Source organism: Mus caroli, unplaced genomic scaffold (assembly GCF_978045245.1).
Source record: "Mus caroli unplaced genomic scaffold, Mus_caroli_1 scaffold_16, whole genome shotgun sequence".
Taxonomy (NCBI): Eukaryota; Metazoa; Chordata; class Mammalia; order Rodentia; family Muridae; genus Mus; species Mus caroli.
The window spans coordinates 71911461-71934352 of record NW_028227271.1 but is presented as its reverse complement, the minus strand read 5'-3'; the positions used below and the strand labels follow the sequence as shown (position 1 = coordinate 71934352).

The following is a 22892-nucleotide window of genomic DNA, read 5'->3' as shown; positions in this document are numbered from 1 at the left end:
ACATAGTGCACTGAGACTTGAAGATGGGAGTGCACTGTCTCGCTCCCATTCACACCTCCCACACAGTGAGGGTTTGGTAACATGCACAGGACTTTATCTTTCCAGGAACTCGCTCTGTCTTTTGAAGAAGAGTCTTCTCTTTCCTGAGGAAACTGCCTTGCAGCTCTGGTTCTGTCAGTGGCTTTGCCTCTCCAAGGCTGACTACACTTTAGTTCATGAGGAAATGTGGGTGCATGCAGAGGGGCAGCGTTGACCTTAGGGCCAAGAGCATGAGGACCAATCCAGTAGAGTCAGTGGTTAGCAAGGGGTTCTCGACGGCATGTCAATAATGAGCACAATGCTTTGTCTTTACCTCTGGCTATGGTACTTGCTTCTTGCCCCTTAGGAGAGTGGTTCTGAGAGTTGGGTGATGATGCAGATCTCAGCGGTACAGAAGAAAACATAGTAGTAATAAATCATAAACTTAGCCAGGATAAAATACATGAATACAGAGAAAGAGTGAGGGATGAAATAATGAGAAAAAGAAGGCAGAGGAGAAGGGGGAGGGAATAGTGGAAAGAATCTAGAAATTAATAGACATTCTTTATCAAAGGATATTTAATCATCAGAAATACCTCAGAGCTAAATCATTAAAAATTTACCAAGCTATAATACTAGCTCCAGGTTGCAAAGGACCAGAATATGAAATACTCCCAAATAAATGGGTGTATAATGGTATAAATAAAAGCACACCAGAGGACTCTGTAACCTGCTTAGTGAGTTTTATAAAACCCAGTTATGCTTGGTGATTTCTATGTGGCCAAGGCCTCCGCCTCCCTGTGACGTTGAGGCTCCATACAGTGGATATGTCATAAAACTGGTATTTATTTCCACTAGCCAGGTTTTCAGAGCATGAACCATTCTCTTGTGCAACTTTTCCTGAGGAGTCATGAACAGACATCTCCCAAACCTCAGGGAGTGGGGTCATGAACCTTGGAAGTTTCCTGAATCTTACACGTCATGGTCTTCCCCTTACTAGGGAAGGTCACAGTCTTGAGGGGATGGGCACCTTCTCCTAAAGTTCCTATAGGTGTCCCTGAAACCCTGTATCCTAAGCAATCAGCTGAGGCAGGTGGGCTACATCAGGAGGGGATAGTGAAAGTCACTGGTCACTGGTGGGCACACTGGACTTTCTTTCCAGGGTTTCAGCCTGGTGACACTGTCACCATGCACAAGGCCTGGGAGCTGGCTGGTAACCTGGATAAACTTGCTCCTCCTTTGGTATCACCCCCACCCCACCCCACCCCCATCCCCGTGGCCTTTCCTTTTTGTCTTCACTCTGCTTTCAGCAACTTTCTCTTACTTCTTTTCTTATTTTCTGGGTCATGGATTTGCACCAGGAAGCAGGTAGCCCGAGGTGGACTTTGTTGACAAGTCACTGAGTCTGTGTCTGTAAATGTGGATTTTGGTTTAGATTTTGATAACCTCAGACCTGAAGGCTCCACCCCCATATGGTCCTCGCATTCAGGAGAACCCTGTTCTCTTCTGAGAATTCTCTCCTGTCAGTCCCCTGTTTCCATGACTACTGTTCCTTGACTGCCTGGTTCACCTCTTAGGGCACAGGTTTGGTGTTCCAACCTTCATTCCATCAGTTATCAGTCGTGGAAATCCCTGTGGCCATCGGTCTTTGCCCTGTGAAGCTGTGTTAATCATCCAGCCCTGAACCACGAGCTGTGGCAATGGTTTGCTTATGGCTCGTGTGCCATTTTGAAGGCCTTTGGCACACAGGGTGGAAGTTAGCAATAGCGTATGAGTAAATGAATACACTAAGGTATTCCACTGATCATCCTCACCGCTTTTGGTGATGGGGACAAGATTTCATCCTTTCTTTCCATACAGTAGATTTAGCACCTTATCTACCTGTGCCCACCATGTCATGACAACCCAACATAACCAAATCTGTTCCCGACATTATCGGGGGAATCTGTGCTTTCATTTATTTAATATACATAAATTAGAAATTTTTGCATTGTTCATTTTTTTCCTGTCCCCTGAAGTATATATATATATATATATATATATATATATATATATATATATATTGCACCAGGAATCTACTTACATATTTGGTTAACAGACTTTCAAAAAGTTAATTCTATTCTTCTTCCTGGACTTTAGGGTTAGGGTTAGGGTTAGGCTTAGGGGTTAGGGTTAGGGTTAGGGTTAGTCTCTATGTGGTCCTTGTGATTTAGAAAAAGAACACCAAGACCTGTTGAGCCATGGGGTTTCTGGGGTGTCTCTGCAGCATTATCTACAAACCCCTAATCAAAGCATTCAGCTAGTTTTCATTTTCTCGTGTATTATTGCTACTTAGGGAAATTGCTCAACTGAACCCACCAGGCTATGTTTCACCTCCAACTGTGACCTATGGTTAATTTTGTATTTAGAATTTAAATAAATTTGTTAGAATAGTATTATTCATGCCCAGTAGGAATACACTCCTGATCCAATGAAGGGACCAATTTTCAATACACAAAATCGAGTTTTCCTAGTACCAATAAGGGAAATGAAAACAAATGTACTTACATCAAATCATCCTATTATATTTCATATATTTTGGTTTTAATGGATTAAGAGTAATGGCAAATTTTGGTAATTATGGTAATTATAACTGTTTGTGTTGGATCTTTAAGACATATATTAAAATAAATGAAGATAAATTTCATACACTATATATTATATGCAAGATCAATTATGTTTTATTTTAGGCTGCATTAAGTTTAATGATGAATTTATCTAGAGTTTTAAAAGGCAGTGTTCCAGTGAAATCGAATTTAGTTTATGTGGCTGCTTGTTGAGTTGATCCCTGCCTATGATTCTTATTCCTGGAGAGGCTGAGTTAGGAACATTAGAGTCCCTGGAAGATTGGAGACAGTCTAGAGTAAAAGTAAGGCCACAAACAAAAACAAAACAGAGCAAAACCAAAAAAAAAAAAAACAAAAACAAACAACAACAACAACAACAAACAAACCAGGAACTCATGTTTACAAACTGAGGTGCTAGTTTCATTAACATGTTAGGATAGATAACACTGTAGCCTGGTCCAGGAGGTGAGAGCATCGTTAACATGTTAGGATAGATAACACTGTAGCCTGGTCCAGGAGGTGAGAGCATCATTAACATGTCAGGATAGATAACACTGTAGCCTGGTCCAGGAGGTGAGAGCAAAGGATGCCTTATCTCCCTACCCAAAAAAGTCCTCTTTCCTTAGTTCACTCTTTCTCTTCCCTCAAATGGGCACTGGAATGATTACTGTCCAGTGAGGAGCCCAAGCTCAGCTTCCAGAACATAGAGAAGAACAAAAGCAGAGTAATGTCTAAGAAAGGGAGAAAGCATACCAAGACTGCTATCAATGTGCCGTCCCTGAATTCAGATTTCAGGCATCCCAAAGATCTCCAGGCTGACAGATTCTAGGATATAAGACAAGTAATGTTTCCATTTGACTAAAATATAGTATCTCTTTGGAGGAATGGAATTCAGGCTTTTCGTAGTGGTCATGAATTTATAAGGAAAATTCAAATACTTTAATAAATTTGCTTGTGCTGTAGTATTCTGGGAATGTGCGCAGAATTACAAAGTCTCCCTTCTCCCTGTAATAAAAAGAACAATGTGAAAATGTGACATTTAAAAAATGCAAAACATGGAGGCATTTTGACTGAACTCAGTTTGTTCCTACTCTCCCGAAAAGTTGTGTGTGCTATGCTTGTGTGTGCTATACTTGTGTGTGCTATACTTGTGTGTGCTATATTTGTGTATGCTATACTTGTGTGTGCTATATGGCAAACTGAATTTCACTGCGCAGCCACTGAGATATGATATCTGGAAGGAGGTGGCTGAACCTGTAGGGAGCTACTGCCTGCACCCACTTCTTCTCTAGCGAGAACATTCCTCAACTGACTGCTGAGCTCAGGATAATAAATATGACAACTTTTCTCCCCTGACATTGCTGGGTCAAGTGCAAGCCACCTTCCATGGAGTAGGGGCATGAGATTTATAATCTAGGGAGCCAAGGTCATGAGAAGTTACCCAAACCTTTGATGGAGGCTTGCAAGGGAAGTAGATGCTGAGATTGCGGATTCTGAATAAAGTCCAACCTTTAATTTACTTCTAGATTTTTCCACTCACTGTGGCTCCAGTGCTCCACACACATTAAAGCTGGGGAGAGAATCTATTCTTATTGATGCAAAAGAGCAGTATAACAAGATGCATTGCATTTCATTGTCTATGAAATATGTGTTACTGAAATCAAACTGTAGAACTCTTTAAATACATTTCACATAAATATTATTTTAGACACAAATAGCCAATTGTCTCAGCATCTAACAAGAATGCCTTGTCTATTGTGGGTTCTTGTGTCTGGACTCAGCTGCCTCCTTCCCCCACACCCCCGCCACCCCCTGTGGCGTTTAAGGACTACACAAAGGAAACATAAGTAATTATTAAGGGAATGAAAGAGTTACTTTGTGCCTTTATGGCATTTCATAATTTTCAAAATGTTCTTGTTTATGATCTCATTGCAGTAGTTTTGACACTAAGTTCTTAGAATTATTGTGCTAATCAGTGGGAGAATTTGGATTAGAATCCAAAGCTCTGTCTATTGTTACTCATTTTGTGTCCAGTAGTTCTGCTTTCTCGGCTGTCAAAGTCAAAGTATGCTTTTAAAGAGCCCAACTCCTAGGGGCTAAGGAGAGGAAGACATGCTGCCTTCCGCCTGGAGGCATGGTGCTGACATTGTTACCTGAAATGCTGATGTTTGGAATGGCTGTCAGTTTCACCATGTGTGTAGGATACACTAGATCCACCTCTGTGCTACACAATTGCTTTAAGAACTAAGACCCTTCATCTTGGACAGAGGCACCTTATGTAGATTGTGCTTATCAGGTGCTCTATGTGTGTGATTTTTATTAACTAAAAGTATTTTTCTTTACATTGTTCTGTAAATAACAAAAGATCTGTTTGCATAGCATTCATACTATATAAGTACTAAAAAAAATCAATAGATGAAAAAACCTATAGCAAGATATGTGAAGCTTAGAGGCAAATTCTACATCTTTTAGTACGAAGGGTTTGAGCATCCTTATATTCCTATGAAGAGTTGATTCTGGATGGCATCATAAACATGTATTCCTACATACACACAAATATAGATACACAGATATATATTATTCCTCTTCATCACCTGAAATGTCCATAAAGGTAATATATCATTAAAAGGAAGACAGTTTGTTTTCTCTGAGAGCACTGTGGGTAACATAAAGCTGTCAGCTTCCGACTCTGCTCTCTCCTCTTTGGAATTCATTAGTGGTCCATGTGCTGTGAGGGGGCACTAGAGGGTTCAAGTTGCTTGACAGTCATATCTGCACATAGCTATACATTCTTTGATAAGCACAACATATTTGATAGGGGAAGAGGAAACGATGAGATGTTGTAAGATAAAACAGATAATTCAAAATAAAAGATTCCTAAAACACGTTTTCTTGCTTGAAGCCTGAAGGCTGTGCCCATGATCCCAAGTTGGTATTGTTTATTCCCCATTAGGAAGTCTTTTCTGCAACTAAACTATGTTTTCCAGCTACCAATTGAAATAGGATCTTCTGAAAAAAAAAAAAAAAAAAAAAAAACCAAGCTGATCCATGCATGGACCACAGGCACATATGTGCCATTTTACTGTTGAAGTAGAATTATCCAAACAAATGACTCTGATTACCAATCACAGAGGCCATGTGGCAGCTGGCTTTGGATGGCCTCTGAGATAGGGCCTCCAGCCCTATGTCTGCTGGAGAATCAGAATTCAATAAGTCATCTTCATCCGTTTCCACAGTAAAGAAGTGGGATAGTAAGGGGAGATGTTGATAAAATGTGGAAACCATAGACATTTCAATACGCTTCTCTGTAAGAGAAAACAGTTCAGAGCCCCCTGAAGTATCATTTAACCACACATCTGCCCATATTTCAAAGTGCTGATCCCAAGTACCACTTTGAGCAAGGCCAAGTAACCTATAAGGAGATAAGTTTGCTGCTGACATTAACTGACTGTTACCATGCTGGTAATCTATGCCAGTTTTGTTCATTCTTAAATTCAACTTTCTGACCCTGAGATGCATCTGTGACTCGATGCTAAATATGTCTACTTTGTTCCTTTTTATTTTTGCATTTTTTTTACTTGAACTTGTCTCAGCCTTTCTTTAAAAAAAAAGTGTTTTAAGAATACATTTTTCACACCCAATTCTTTTCAAATCAGAGGTGGTAGCCCATCAATTAAAGAGGAGAGAATCGTTAAGAGAAGCACAGAGGAAGGTTGTGAGCTGACCTAAGCCATGGGTGAGCTATGATGAAGATATATAGATGTGGCCCACCTCTGTATGTCATACTTAAATGGCCTGCAAGGAAGCTCAGCTTGATTTGATCTACCTGGTGACTTCGCAGCCTTCTTCACTGACCTCTACTATGCCAAGAGGATGGGCATCCATATAACTGAGGTCTTCTAGAATATATTCTATGGCCTTCAATAGATTCCATTCATCACAAGCCCTCTGGGGTGTCTGCCTCCCATCAAGTCAGAAAGATGAATGGTGCACTGGCATCCTCCTCTGGCCACCTCCGTCCTCTCCATGACCTCCTTCCTTCCTGAAACTCAGTTGGGAAAAACTGGTCAAGGCCTAATGAATTTTCACAAAGTCCTAATTATCAGAGCACGCCCCATTACCCTCTGCTCCAGTTGAAACAGTTTCCTGCTTTTTCTCCCCCTTGTCTCCTGGTTTAAAGGACCAGTTGAGCTTTCTGTGCCTCTAGATATTTCTGCATCCCACATTCCTTCTGACCTCCCATTTCTCTACCAGGCTTGGGACATGCCTTTAGGAAGGTGACAGCCTTCTGTTTCATTAACACTGGATTTCTATTTGGGGGATTTGCATAAACACCCTGGTTGGTTATCTCTGTTGCTCCCTTCTCTTTCATAATTGACTGGATTGCATGTTTTCTCTTTGCCGGGTCTGCAGAAATCAGCAGTGGGTCACATCTTTTCAATTGGAACAATTTTCCCTTGGCCGTGTTGTTTACAGCAGAGTTGTTCTCTCTAGTGAGACTCTCCTTGGGGTGGCCTCTTGCTATAAGAAAAAAAAATTCTTTTACATCTCATATTGTTCTTGAAACAATTCAAAGAGCAGCAAATGGAAATGGATGCACTCTGCACCCTGTACACCGTTTGTAATTTTCCATTCCAGTCTTCATTAACATGACAGTGTGTCCACTCATTTCACCAAGAACACTCAGCCCTGTGTTCTGGAAGGTCTAGGTGGAGATGCTTCAAACAGACAGGCCTCAGTTTCCTGTGTTTATCCTCCTTTTGATCCTTTCATGGTAAACTCCTAGCTTTCTTTGTTCTGGTGTCCTCACCCCTGGCATGAGCGACTGTGTGATTCTTTGAGGCCTTTAATGCTGTTCTTTGCTGGGTAGAAGGTTCCTTTCCTTTCCCCAGTCAGGAAAGGATTTGGGAACAAAACAAGCTTGGCTCCTCCAACTTTTCTAACTGTAGCAGTTCCCAAACATTTACAATTATTTATACTTATATTTCAAAATTGTCTGTTTACTTGGATTTTTTAATTGTTTTTTTTTTCAAAGTTTTGTCAGCCCATCATGCTGTGCTGTTTTTATTAGCAATGGAGCAAAAAGCATCATATATTTGATATCTCACTTCCCTTATAGAACAAATTCATGCCAGTGAACAATTTGCATTGTATGAGCCAGGCTATGCAGCAGATCAGATAATGCAAACCCACACTGCTACTGAAAGCGAAGCTCATGTGACCAGAGAGCAGAATTGCTGTACTAGTGAATCTATTTTGTCAGGGTTTCTATGAGATTTAAATCATTCCAGCATCCTGGCACTCTGTGCTAGTCCTATCGGGAGATCCTTTTGATGTGTCACATTCTGTCCTTGTCCTTTCACAGCTCAACTCGGTCCAGGCACAGAGGGGAAAGAACTCAGCTATATGGGAGCATCCCTGCCCACCTCACCTCACTCTGCCACATGGGTTCTTGAGTAGTTTTTTGACAATAAACATGAGGCTAACTCATGCTCAGAGTATAGCACAGGCTTATTACCCTGGACTGTATGGCCTTTGCTGCACACAGTGAATGTTCCATATCCCGTGGAATCTCCAGCATAGGTGATATGCCCAGGCATAGTCCATCTTCCTGACCTAGTATAGCCTCTGCCCTTTGCCCAGTGCAGTCCTGCATGGGTCCTCCATGCACCTCCACCTGGTAGCCCCAGCAAATCATGGTCTCCCCTTAAACTTCCTCTCCAGGGAATCATCCCATACCCTTGCCTTCCCTTCCCTTTTAGAGTAGTAGAGAGCCTGTCTCCTAACTTTACCATGTGGACAGCTATGCAGTAGATGTTATAGTCCTGGTTATCCTGTTTAAACAGTAACTTCTAGTACAAAGAGTGTCAAATCAGTGAGTTCTGAATGGAGGGGAGCTTCCTGACCCTATTTATTGACAGCTCTCCCTATGTTCTCCCATTAAAACAATGTTCCGTTCTCTTTCGTTGTTCTTCTCTTACTGTTAAGTAGCCACTTGCTAGCATGTCCATCACTACAATGAAGATATGTGCTCTTTGCTGTGAAAGCACCTGTAGGACATTCCTTAGCCCAAGGTTCCTCCTCAGATATTCTGTTGAGCAATATTTCCCTGCTAGTTATACCATTACTTGTAAAGGAGTTAAAATTGTTTATAGACACTTGCTATGTATTTAATGTAGTTTTAATATGTATTAATTATACCAAATGGGTTTCATTATAACACTTCTATGCATGCTTATATTACACTTTGATTAGTCTGAGCCCATAACCATCAACTTGTTCCAATGTGTGGTCTCCATATACAACCTTCTGAGTGGGAAAATGTTACATCTACAGCATGTTTATAAAAGGCTTGTGAATTCTCTTTTCTTTTAAAAATTATTTGTCTTAATTATTCATGTTCTAATTATGTCATTTCCCCCTTTCTTTTTTCCCCCTCCCAACTCTCACATATACCTATCCTTGATCTAACATATACCTGTTCTAGTTCTCTTCCAAATTCATGGCTAGTGTTTCATTCACTGGTGTGTACATATCTATGTGTGTCTGTGTGTATATGTGAGTGTATTCCTAAATACATAAATATAACGTACCAGGTCCATATAATATTACTTGTATTTATGTTTTCATGACTGATCATTTGGTATCAGATAACCAATTGGGCTGCTCTTCCCTGGGAAAAACTATTTCTCCCTTTCTCACTATTCCTTAGTTGAATAAATCTCTCTGCATAAGGATGAGGCCTCATGAGCTTTTTAAAGCAATCAATGCTTTCATAAAGAGCATCAGATGAATTGATTTTACTTATTTTCTTGTATGTATCCAAAATAACCTTTAAAATTTGTAGTACAATTCAAAATGAATTCATGTTCATCAAAAGAAGGCATGTGTATGGAAGATATAATCATATACACATTTACCTTTGTAAATACAACCTACAGAACAGGCGTCTGGGTACCAACAATCTACAGAACCCTTATGTCTATGGGTAAAGATAGAAGGTTAAGAGCTTCCTTGCTGCTTTAGTCAACATTTGGGAAGGTCTATATTTTTTCTTTACCTGGCAAACATAATATATCCACACTCACTATTCCCTCTTGGTTTTAGAACTTGTTAATGTGTTTCTTATACTTTTGATTTTCAGGAGGAATGTCAGAACTACATACGAGTGCTCTTAATTGGCGGGGACCGGCTATTCACCTGTGGGACCAATGCCTTCACACCTGTCTGTACCATCCGCTCGGTATGTGTCCATGTTGAGCCCTAACAAACTTACTCCAGGAGCAGCCAAGCATGATGCCTTTCAAAGCCCCATTGTGGAAATGTTTCTGTTTACCAATGGAAAGTACCTTTGCAGCATTGCTGCATTAAACAAATATCTGATATGTTTGCTGCTAATCAACCAGGACTGTCATTTATATAAAAAAGCAAAAATTAATTGGACACTACATATTGAAGGATGCTTGGAAACTATTTCAGTCAGCATTTTCCCAATAAATGACCCTAAGAATCGATCATAAACACATACTTCTTTCTTATTTTCATAGTTGTAGAAATGTTATCCATTACTAAAAGTGGTATAAAATCACAACTCATTTTGGAAGAAAATATCTATAAACTGGATACAAGGTATGCCAAAAATAAAATGAACAGATGTCCATAAGCAATGTAATGTTACAACTGTTATTATAGATGGGGACTTTCATCCTACTCATCTCCATGTAGAAGCATGGCAAGGCCATTAGACATGCATGCTATCTTCTTAATTCAGGATATTAACTTAATCTTCTTTGAGAAATGTAACTAGGAAACACCATTATGTTAATTTATGGGTATTACAACTCCTCTTAAAATCTTAACTTATCATCTAGGCTTAGTGTTCATTATTTTAAATTTTAAATTCATCGTCATCTACACCATGAGGTTGGTATTTGAAGGGAGGGGGTTGTTTTTAAAAGGAAGACGCTGAAATGTAAAGACTTGATGTAACTTCCCAAGGACTATGTTTCCAACAGCAGCAAAGAGGGTGAACCTACTATTCCTGCATAAACCATCTTCGCTATTTTTCTAACTCATTTAAAAGTCAAAAACCGGACCAGCACCAGGGTAGCTAGGGCGCAGAGTCAGCTGACACCCGCCAGCTACACAGGACACCTGCCACAGGATCTTAAGACTTCTGGTGAGTGGAACACAGCTTCTGCTCCAATCCAATTGCACGGGACCTGAGACTGTATTAGTTAGGAAAGCAGAAAACCGGCCTGAGTAGGAGCACAAGCCCCTTCTGGTCCAACCAGCACCAGGTAGCTAGGGTGCAGAGTCAGCTGACACCCGCCAGCTACCCAGGACACCCGCCACAGGATCTTAAGACTTCTGGTGAGTGGAACACAGCATCTGCTCCAATCTCTAAACAGAGACAACTATAACAACTAACTCCAGAGATTACCAGATGGCGAAAGGTAAACTTAAGAATCTTACTAACAGAAACCAAGACCACTCACCATCATCAGAACCCAGCACTCCCATTTCGCCAGGTCCAGGGCACCCCAACACACCAGAAAAGCTAGACCCGGATCTAAAAGCATATCTCATGATGATGGTAGAAAAATACAGGAGAACACTACTAAACAGGTAGAAGACATTAAAGAGAAAGCACAAAAATCCCTTAAAGAATTGCAGGAAAACCAGACCAAACAGGTGATGGAATTGAATAAAGCCATCCAAGACCTAAAAAGGGAAGTAGACACAATAAAGAAAACCCAAATGGAGGCAACTCTGGAAATAGAAACCCTAGGAAAGAAATCTGGAAACATAGATGCGAGCATCAGCAACACAAAGCAAGAGATGGAAGAGAGAATCTCAGGTGCAGAAAACTCCACAGAGGACATCGGCACAACAATCAAAGAAAATACAAAATCCAAAAATATCCTAACTCAAAACAGCCAGGAAATCCAGGACACAATGAGAAGACCAAACCTACGGATAATAGGAGTAGATGAGAATGAAGATTTTCAACTCAAAGGACCAGCAAATATATTCAACAAAATCATAGAGGAAAACTTCCCAAACCTAAAGAAAGAGATGCCCATGAACATACAAGAAGCCTACAAAACTCCAAATAGACTGGACCAGAAAAGAACTTCCTCCCGACACGTAATAATCAGAACAACAAATGCACTAAATAAAGATAGAATACTAAAAGCAGTAAGGGAAAAGGTCAAGTAACATATAAAGGCAAGCCTATCAGAATTACACCAGATTTTTCACCAGAGACTATGAAAGCCAGAAGGGCCTGGACAGATGTTATACAGAAACTAAGAGAACACAAATTCCAGCCCAGGCTACTATACCCAGCCAAACTCTCAATTACCATAGATGGAGAAACCAAAGTATTCCACTACAAAACCAAATTCACACATTATCTTTCTACGAATCCAGCCCTTCAAAGGATAATAACAGAAAAAACCCAATACAAAGAAGGAAACCATGTCCTAGAAAAAGCAAGAAGGTAATCCCTCAACAAACCTAAAAGAAGACAGCCACAAGAACAGAACGCCAAATCTAACAATAAAAATAAAAGGAAGCAACAATTACTTCTCCCTAATATCTCTTAATATCAATGGACTCAACTCCCCAATAAAAAGACATAGACTAACAGACTGGCTACAGAAACAGGACCCAACATTTTGCTGCTTACAGGAAACTCATCTCAGAGAAAAAGATAGACACTACCTCAGAATGAAAGGCTGGAAAACAATTTTCCAAGCAAACGGTAGGAAGAAACAAGCTGGAGTAGCCATCCTAATATCTAATAAAATCGACATCCAACCCAAAGTCATCAAAAAAGACAAGGAAGGGCACTTCATACTCATCAAAGGTAAAATCCTCCAAGAGGAGCTATCAATTCTGAATATCTATGCTCCAAATACAAGGGCAGCCACATTCATTAAAGATACTTTAGTAAAGCTCAAAGCACACATTGCACCTCACACAATAATAGTGGGAGATTTCAACACACCACTTTCACAAATGGACAGATCATGGAAGAAGAAATTAAACAGGGACACAGTGAAACTAACAGAGGTTATGAAACAAATGGATCTGACAGATATCTACAGAACATTTTATCCTAAAACAAAAGGATATACCTTCTTCTCAGCATCTCACGGTACCTTCTCCAAAACTGACCACATAACTGGTCACAAAACAAGCCTCAACATATACAAAAATATTGAAATTGTCCCATGCATCCTATCAGATCACCATGGACTAAGGCTGATCTTCAATAACAAAGTAAATAATAGAAAGCCAACATACACGTGGAAACTAAACAACACTCTTCTCAATGATACCTTTGTCAAGGAAAGAATAAAGAAAGAAATTAAGGTCTTTTTGGAGTTTAATAAAAATGAAGCCACAACATACCCAAACTTATGGGACACAAAGAAAGCATTTCTAAGAGGAAAACTCGTAGCTCTGAGTGCCTCCAAAAAGAAACTAGAGAGAACACACATTAGCAGCTTGACAACACACCTAAAAGCTCTAGAAAGAAAGGAAGCAAATTCACCCAAGAGGAGTAGACAGCAGGAAATAATCAAACTCAGGGGCGAAATCAACCAAGTGGAAACAAGAAGAACTATTCAAAGAATCAACCAATCGAGGAGCTGCTTCTTTGAGAAAATCAACAAGATAGATAAACCCTTAGCCAGACTCACTAGAGGACATAGGGAAAGTATTCTAATTAACAAAATCAGAAATGAAAAGGGAGACATAACAACAGATCCTGAAGAAATCCAAAACACCATCAGATCCTTCTACAAAAGGCTATACTCAACAAAACTGGAGAACCTGGATGAAATGGACAAGTTTCTAGACAGATACCAGGTACCAAAGTTAAATCAAGATCAGGTTAATGATCTAAACAGCCCTATATCCCCTAAAGAAATAGAAGCAGTCATTAATAGTCTCCCAACCAAAAAAAGGCCAGGACTAGATGGGTTTAGTGCAGAGTTCTATCAAACCTTCAAAGAAGATCTAATCCCAGTTCTTCAGACTATTCCACAAAATAGAAACAGAAGGTACTCTACCCAACTCATTCTATGAAGCCACAATTACTCTGATACCTAAACCACAAAAAGACTCAACAAAGATAGAGAACTTCAGACCAATCTCCCTTATGAACATCGATGCAAAAATCCTCAATAAAGTTCTCGCTAACCGAATCCAAGAACACATCAAAACAATCATTCATCCTGACCAAGTAGGTTTCATCCCAAGGATGCAAGGATGGTTCAATGTATGGAAATCCATCAATGTAATCCATTATATAAACAAACTCAAAGACAAAAACCACATGATCATCTCGTTAGATGCTGAGAAAGCCTTTGACAAAATCCAACACCCCTTCATGATAAAAGTCTTGGAAAAATCAGGAATCCAAGGCCATACCTAGCCATGATAAAAGCAATCTACAGCAAACCAGTAGCCAACATCAAAGTAAATGGTGAGAAGCTGGAAGCAATCCCACTAAAATCAGGGACTAGACCAGGCTGTCCACTCTCTCCCTACCTATTCAACATTGTACTTGAAGTCCTAGCCAGAGCAATTAGACAACAAAAGGAGATCAAGGGGATACAAATTGGAAAAGAAGAAGTCAAAATATCACTCTTTGCAGATGATATGATAGTATACATAAGTGACCCTAAAAATTCCACCAGAGAACTCCTAAGACTGATAAACAGCTTTGGTGAAGTAGCTGGATATAAAATTAACTCAAACAAATCAATGGCCTTTCTCTACACAAAGAATAAACAGGCCGAGAAAGAAATTAGGGAAACAACACCCTTCTCAATAGTCACAAACAATGTAAAATACCTTGGCGTGACTCTAACTAAGGAAGTGAAAGATCTGTATGACAAGAACTTCAAGTCTCTGAAGAAAAAAATTAAAGAAGATCTCAGAAGATGGAAAGACCTCCCATGCTCATGGATTGGCAGGATTAACATTGTAAAAATGGCTATCTTACCAAAAGCAATCTACAGATTCAATGCAATCAATCCCCATCAAAATTCCAACTCAATTCTTCAAGGAATTAGAAAGGGCAATCTGCAGATTCATCTGGAACAACAAAAAACCTAGGATAGCAAAAACTCTTCTCAAGGATAAAGGAACCTCTGGTGGAATCACCATGCCTGACCTAAAGCTGTACTACAGAGCAATTGTGATAAAAACTGCATGGTACTGGTAAAACGACAGACAAGTAGACCAATGGAAGAGAATTGAAGACCCTGAGATGAACCCACACACCTATGGTCAATTGATATTTGACAAGGGAACAAAAACCATCCAGTGGAAAAAAGACAGCATTTTCAACAAATGGTGCTGGCACAACTGGCGGTTATCATGTAGAAGAATGCGAATTGATCCATTCCTATCTCTTTGTACTAAGGTCAAATCTAAGTGGATTAAGGAACTCCACATAAAACAAGAGACACTGAAACTTATAGAGGAGAAAGTAGGGAAAAGCCTCGAAAATATGGGTACAGGGGAGATTTTCCTTAATAGAACAGCAAAGGCTTGTGCTGTAAGATCGAGAATCGATAAATGGGACCTCATAAAGTTGCAAAGCTTCTGCAAGGCAAAAGACACTGGCAATAAGACAAAAAGACCACCAACAGATTGGGAAAGGATCTTTACCTATCCTAAATCAGATAGGGGACTAATATCTAATATATATAAAGAACTCAAAAATCTGGACTCCAGAAAATCAAATAACCCCATTAAAAATGGGGCTCAGAGCTGAACAAAGAATTCTCACCTGAGGAATACCTAATGGCACCTGAAAAAATGTTCAACATCCTTAATCATCAGGGAAATGCAACTCAAAACAACCCTGAGATTCCACCTCACACCAGTCAGAATGGCTAAGATCAAAAATTCAGGTGACAGCAGATGCTGGCGAGGATGTGGAGAAAGAGGAATACTCCTTCATTGTTGGTGGGATTGCAAGCTGGTACAACCACTCTGGAAATCAGTTTGGCAGTTCCTCAGAAAATTGGACATAATACTACCAGAGGACCCAGCAATACCTCTCCTGGGCATATATCCAGAAGATGTTCCAACCGTTAAGAAGGACATATGCTCCACTATGTTCATAGCAGCCTTATTTATAATAGCCAGAAGCTGGAAAGAACCCAGATGCCCCTCAACAGAGGAATGGATACAGAAAATGTGGTACATTTACACAATGGAGTACTACTCTGCTATTAAATAAATGAATTTTTGAAATTCCTAGGCAAATGGATGGACCTGGAAGGTATCATCCTGAGTGAGGTAACACAATCACAAAGGAACTCACACAATATGTACTCACTGATAAGTGGATATTAGCCCAAAAACTTAGGATACCCAAGATATAAGATACAATTTGTTAAACGCATGAAACTCAAGAAGAACGAAGACCAAAGTGTGGACACTTTGCCCCTTCTTAGAATTGGGAACAAAACACCCATGGAAAGAGTTACAGAGATAAAGTTTGGAGGTGTGACGAAAGGATGGACCATCTAAAGACTGCCATATCCAGGGATTCATCCCATAATCAGCATCCAAAAGCTGACACCATTGCATACACTAGCAAGATTTTGCTGAAAGGACCCAGATATAGCTGTCTCTTGTGAGACAATGCCGGGGCCTACCAAACACAGAAGTGGATGCTCACAGTCAGCTCTTGGATGGATCACAGGGCCCCCAATGGAGGAGCTAGAGAAAGTACCCAAGGAGCTAAAGGGAACTGCAAACCTATAGGTGGAACAACATTATGAACTAACCAGTACCCTAGAGCTCTTGACTCTAGCTGCATATGTATCAAAAGATGGCCTAGTAGGCCATCACTGGAAAGAGAGGCCCATTGGACTTGCAAACTTTATATGCCCCAGTACAGGGGAATGCCAGGGCCAAAATGTGGGAGTGGGTGGGTAGGGGAGTGGGGGGATTGGAGTGTATTGGAGACTTTTTAGATAGCATTGGAAATGTAAATGAGGAAAATACCTAATAAAAAAATAAATTCAAAAAAAAGTTAAAAAAAAAGTCAAAAACCAAATTGAAATTTAATCTTGTCAAAATTTTCCAATACAAAAGAAGAAAAATAAACGCGATACTCATGTTTTATTAGATGGCAATCAGAATCTTGTAAGCTAATTGAAACTTAACATACATTCAGGTTTCTCAGGACTAAATAGGAAGTAAGAAAAATATAAGAAATGTGTACTACACAGTACAGAATATTGACACATGCTTATCACTAAATATTTAAGGACATCTTTTTCTCAGATTAATACTATGAACATAGTTCCTTTTTATGTTTCACATATGTATAAATATTAAACTTGGATTCTTCATTAAAGTAGAAATCAGTCGAAATTCACCTATCCTATGGCAAGGCCATATATATTTATATAATAATCTTGCTTTATGTTGTATCACTAGCATGATTTTTGTAACTACAAGGATGGATTCTCTGGCCAAGATTATAGAGAACTGTTTTCATAGTCAGAGTTATGAAAGATTTTTGTCTTACACACCCCAGAGCATGCATGGAACACATGTATCTAACAGTGGTAAAATGGTACATGAGCACATTGAAGGGGATTTTTCTGGATTCACTGGTTTACTTCTCATCTTCACCCACAGTTAAGTAACCTGACTGAGATCCATGATCAGATCAGTGGCATGGCCCGCTGTCCCTACAGTCCCCAGCACAATTCTACTGCCCTACTCACTGCCAGTGGTGAGCTCTATGCTGCAACTGCCATGGATTTCCCAGGGCGAGATCCAGCCATTTACCGAAGTCTGGGCACTTTGCCTCCTCTTCGAACTGCACAGTACAACTCCAAATGGCTCAATGGTAAGTCTTTTAGTCAGCCCTGAGCCTCATGTTGTTTTGTTTGTTGTGCTTGGTTAGTTATTGCTTAAAACTTCAGTCACACTTCATAAAGAAAAACAAAATCTTCATCTTCAAGGTATAATGCATTTGGTACTGATAAATAGCAGTGCTATCTGTGTTCTGCTATTTCTTCTATGTGTTGCTGTTTAAAATCTAGGAAGTTGAATGCTGAGTCATAGGCACATGTAGGCTCATATGTATTCTTTCTTAATGTCTACTTAATATATTTTGAATAAGAAATTAATATATGACATTTTCAGCAGTATCAAGAACCCATTTGCCTACTATTAACTCAAAGTAATTTGACAATGTGAAAAAAAATTGTTTGCAGTGTATGTGTCTATCACTTTGGGGCAAGCATCTTCAGAATTTAATTCAATGCATGGAGATCTTCATCAGGATCTTGTCAGTTTAGATTCTGCTACCCACAGCTTGCCAAGTTGGTCCTAAGAGCCTCCATTCTCAGCTCATGAAGGCAAAATCAACCCTGTATTTTCTGGCTTGTTTGCGGTTGCGGGAACATCCCCTGGAAGAAGTACCACACTCATGTCCATTTCTCTTTTAAGAAACTGAAAATTACGAGGAAGTAGCAGTCAATTATGAGCAAGAAACAAATCCCCTGTTAAATAACCAGCCATAGAATGGACAAAGGCAGCTGTACAGATATGTATGGCTGTGTGAATGTCCTGTGTGCTCTCAGCCATCGTCCCTGTGTGTCTGAGTGTATGCTCATGTGAACATTGCCACATTCATGAGGGCAGGGTCTATCATGCTGTGGGATTCATCACCTGCAAACTCACGTGATAGTTTGCAGAAGGCGAATCATGATGCTTTTGCTAGTATAATGTTGCAGGAAATATTAAAAAGAACTGTCTGTTCCTGAGCTACATCCAGCTACTCTCTGCCCTGGCTGTGGTCTCACTGCCTCTGTCTCTATTTAGCCCCAGCAGCTACAGATCAAGGTCCTCCCAGCTCTGATTCGCTTGTCTCAGTGCCACCCGTCCCTTGTCCCTTCTCAGCCATTTACCTACAATGATTAGTTGTCATACATCCCCTTAATCCAGTAAATTAAAACTCTAGAAGCTTATCATTAACCAGTCAGGTTTATATACCAATAAATTCTCAATACACAATATGCCCACACATTAATTTCAGAAAAAGTTGATAATGATACAAGCTGCCCACCAAGATTAGACAAATTTTATACTTTATGGTATTTATAGCTATTTGTGGTTATTTAAAGCCACGTGAAATTTGGATCATCTTCCTCCTGTTCCATCTTCCTTCCACCCCTGTCTCCTCAGTCTCACTCTCTCTGCAACTCTTAGCTCCACCTCCCTGTCCAATCACAGGTCTCCTGCTGCACCAATATTTAAATTAATTGGACGGGGAAAATCCTGCCACAGTATAATACTTATTGTTTTGCTTCTTCGAGATCTTCAAAGATTGGGTTGCCATATGCCCAACACAAATTATTTATGTAGGTATACATCCTCACCTCATTAAGGCTACTTATGTGTTCAGATAATTCTTTGTTATGGGGAAGGTATTTATTGTCTATGTAGAGACTGTTTAGTGTCATCTATGATCCCTGCCTACTAGATCCTAGCAGTATTCCCACATCCTTAACTTATAAAATAAAAAACACATGCATACATTCTCAAATATTGTCCAGGGGAAGTTGTCGCCTTTTGAGACCTACTGCTTTCACTTAGGCATACCATCATCCATCCGTCTGTCTGTGTGTATCTTTGTATCTGTCATCTCCAGGTCATCCATCCATCTTTCATCTGTCCATCATCTGTCATCTGTCTGCCATCTATCTTTCACGAGTAATTGCTAAATAATACAGTCAACCCAAGCATCCCAGTTTGATTTTAGAGCACACATAGAAAAATCTATGCTATCACCACTGAGCCTCTAGTAGCCTTGCTGACTTACTGTTCCCAGAGAGCAATGTGAAAGTTTTCTGAACTGAAGCAGCACCTGGACTTCCCTCATTAATACCCCTTCTTTTGAACTCATTTCAACTCAACCCTCCTATGCCCTGTAGACAGTCCACTGCTGTCCCTGAAGCCTGTATTGTATATCTTAATGTTGTTTTTCTATGTATTGCCAATTTTCACTGGCTGAGCATTGTGTGCGGTTGAAAATCCACTAATTTTTTTTTTCTATTGGCTAACTGCTTTGATCTGAGTTTTTCTTCAAATATTCCCTTCTCCATGGACCATCATCCTGACCATGTTATTAAAATTCACGTCTTTTGCTCTCTAGTCCTCATAGTCCTTTGCCATGTTCAATTTTTAACATTAGTCACTATAGCCTTTTACCACCTTGCTTCTACCTTTGAACAAAAGGGACATTTGTCAATCATTGGAGTGAAACTCTCTTGGGCACTGCTTTCTTTTACACTTGCAGGGGTATGCACTTGGGTGTGGTTAATGATAACTGAGTAAATGAGTTAGCAAATGCCATAGTCTGTGTCCTAGAGGTCACAGAATAAAATCTTACCCATACCCTATATGAAATATGTAAAAGGCAACTCTGTCCCAAAGGTGGAGCTCCCATGAAGGGATTAGTGTCCTCTTAAAAGAATCGCAGTGAGGAGAGCTGTCTCCCCTCTTTCATCATTCTAGATCTGTGAGGTTGGATATAAATCTTCACCCAACATGAAGCTGGGTTGGCAGTGTTCAGCCCCCAACCCTTTGAGAAAAAATTCTCTGCTCTTTATAATAAGCAAATTGGCTTTTTTTTTCATCGCAATCTGAATGGACTGGAAAAAAATAAAAAAGAATACCTGACAGTTTTGTTTCCCTCATTAGTTTGTGACTCTCTTGAGGGCAAGGGTGAGATAGGGTCATCTTTGTGGTCTTATCACCTTAGGTTCAGTCAGTGCTTATTGAAAGAGTAGGAGAATAGAGCATCTCTTAAATAGAATAAATAGTGTTGTTATATAAGGCAAATATCTCGGCTGTAACCTAGAATCATAAAAACAAAACAAAGCAAAATTAAAAACTCAAACCAAAACAAAAACCAAGAATTGTATGTTTCACACTGACTCTGGATCCAAACATTCACCCCCAGCTCATCTGCCCCCACTTCAGCCATTGTATAATCACTTATCAAAGCCAGTGTAATTGATGGACTAACATTATGCCGGCATCTGGAACATTAACTTGTGTGTTTGAAGGCGAACATAATTTTCAAAACCAGATTTTTTTTCCTTTGTGTCAAAACCACTCTTAAAACAAATTTATGTGTTTAGAGAAATTTCTTAACAGCTTCAATGCATTAAAATATTAATCATTACTAACCCTTATTAAATGATTACTGTAAGGCAGGGCAATAAATGTTTAATAGCCAAAACTTAAAATAGAAGCTGTAAAACTCGTCTTCATGAAAGTGACAAGTCAGATTGAGGAAAACAGTAAATCTATGGAAGAAAGAGGAGAGGGTATGTACAAGACAGCACTGTGCGATTGGATTTGGAAACTGAGGTGACTGTGTGTTTGCATAGGACATGGCAAACAAGTGCCTGAGTGAACTTTAAAAACGCACCATGAGCTTAGTGTGGATGGCATCTTATTAACACCCAGGGACTCGCTTGTTTCCTCATTTGAGGAATCATTTGCTTGGCTGACATGCAAATTCCTGAGTTCCCTTGAATATAAGATTCTACCCATGGTTGCCTATGGAGGACTCATGAGATCCATAAGCATCATCATAATACATGTACCGTGTTCTATGATATGTAGCACACAGAAGTACAGTGAAATTTTTAATGTTCCTCCCAAATCTTGTTCCTCAGCAAGATGGATCGGGATGAATATGCTATTGAGACTTGATTTAATGTAGTTTGGAAATTCTTACAAATTATATATTATCCTTATGGTGTATGTAAAGAACTTAATAAGTTCTTTTTACATATAATCTGCCTGTTGGCACAGCTGCTGTAGTCTTGTTACCATACAAGGTACATGGGAGAATCTCAAAGCCTGGGAAGAACACTTCACATAGAAGGGACACCCACATCCAACCCATTAGCAGTCTTCCCTGCAGTCCTCCAAAGGAGATCCTGGCCCTCAATACCCAGATGACATCTTGACCGCACCTAGTGAAGACCTAGGATTTAAAAACAGATTCCACTTCATAGCTCGCACCCCTCGCCTACCACATGCTGCCAACCCTCTCTGTGTTTAGACTCCCATTAGGATCTACTAGCATCATACCGAGGCTGTTCCTTTTCACTGATACATATATCTATGTGCAGAACTGTGGTGGGAGAGAGCCATGTGTACTTTCAGGAAAGGTTGATAATTTTCTTCCTTGTTGAACCATTGCAAAAAGGATAAAATGAGCTGAAATTACCCAGCCAAAGACGACAAGTCGGCAGAATGATTTAACACAGCCCTTTATGAGATGTAAGAAATCAATTTTGATACTGCCTTTTGAAATTACATGACATTAACGGAGCACCAAGTGTCTGAAAGCTCCAGAGCCCCAGAGCCTGTGGTTCTCTCCGGAGTTTCTGTACTTGCCAACAAGTCACTTAGAACCTGTGAGTTTTGATTTGTACATCTCAAAGGAGAATGGGTGATATATTGCAGTAAAGGCACAAACTGTGCACCGGTTTACATGAAACTTCACATTAAGATCCACACAGGAGGAGAGACATCTGCCTCCAGAGAAACTATGCAGACATTTACTAGCGCTGACAAAAATTAGAGAAATGTTCCATGCTCGTTTTCTCACAATGCTAGCCACTCCTAGTGAGAGTCTTGCATTCCTCCCATGCTGGCTCTTAATATTGCTTCCTTTCTGTCTGCCCAGGGTAGTTTTGTGGACCGTCTTCTTGATCCAAATCCTAGTTATCCTTCTTGTAAGATGCACAGTTCTGTTTCTCTCCCTCTGTTGAGCATTTTTCCCGCAGTGGATGGCTTCCAGCTTTAGTGCACTCATCACAATCTATGAAAGACAGCTCGCTCTCTGTGGTTTTATCTTTATTCGTTTTGTTTATGCTTTCCTTTGGACCCAGTCAAACAAGGAAACAGAGATAGAACCATCATATGGTATTACTTATTCTGTTGTAGCTTGTCAAGAAGAAAAATTGATAAAAAGTAAAATACAGTGTTGCTGCAGAGATTGTCTTTCAAATGAATTTCATGTGTTTTAGTTCATATATATATATGTATATATATATGTATATATACATATATATATCACATTCTAATATTTCTCATTATCTTCTAATTCAACTAAGCATTACAATTAAAAATTATATATAGATATAGATACTTAGATATAGTAGAGATTAAATTATCACCTGTTTT

The 22892-nt window shown here is 39.7% G+C and overlaps 1 protein-coding gene across 4 annotated transcripts in view; it reads left to right on the top strand.

The window, feature by feature from the left end:
* Positions 1–22892, top strand: part of Sema5a (semaphorin 5A) — a 460555-nt gene that overhangs the window by 296886 nt on the left and 140777 nt on the right. For all 4 annotated transcript variants that reach the window (XM_021182965.3, XM_085832019.1, XM_029469705.2 and 1 more), the window contains 2 exons: positions 9769–9867; positions 17310–17523. In XM_021182965.3, the coding sequence (XP_021038624.1) occupies positions 9769–9867; positions 17310–17523 (313 nt within the window). The remainder of the gene's footprint in view (positions 1–9768; positions 9868–17309; positions 17524–22892) is intronic.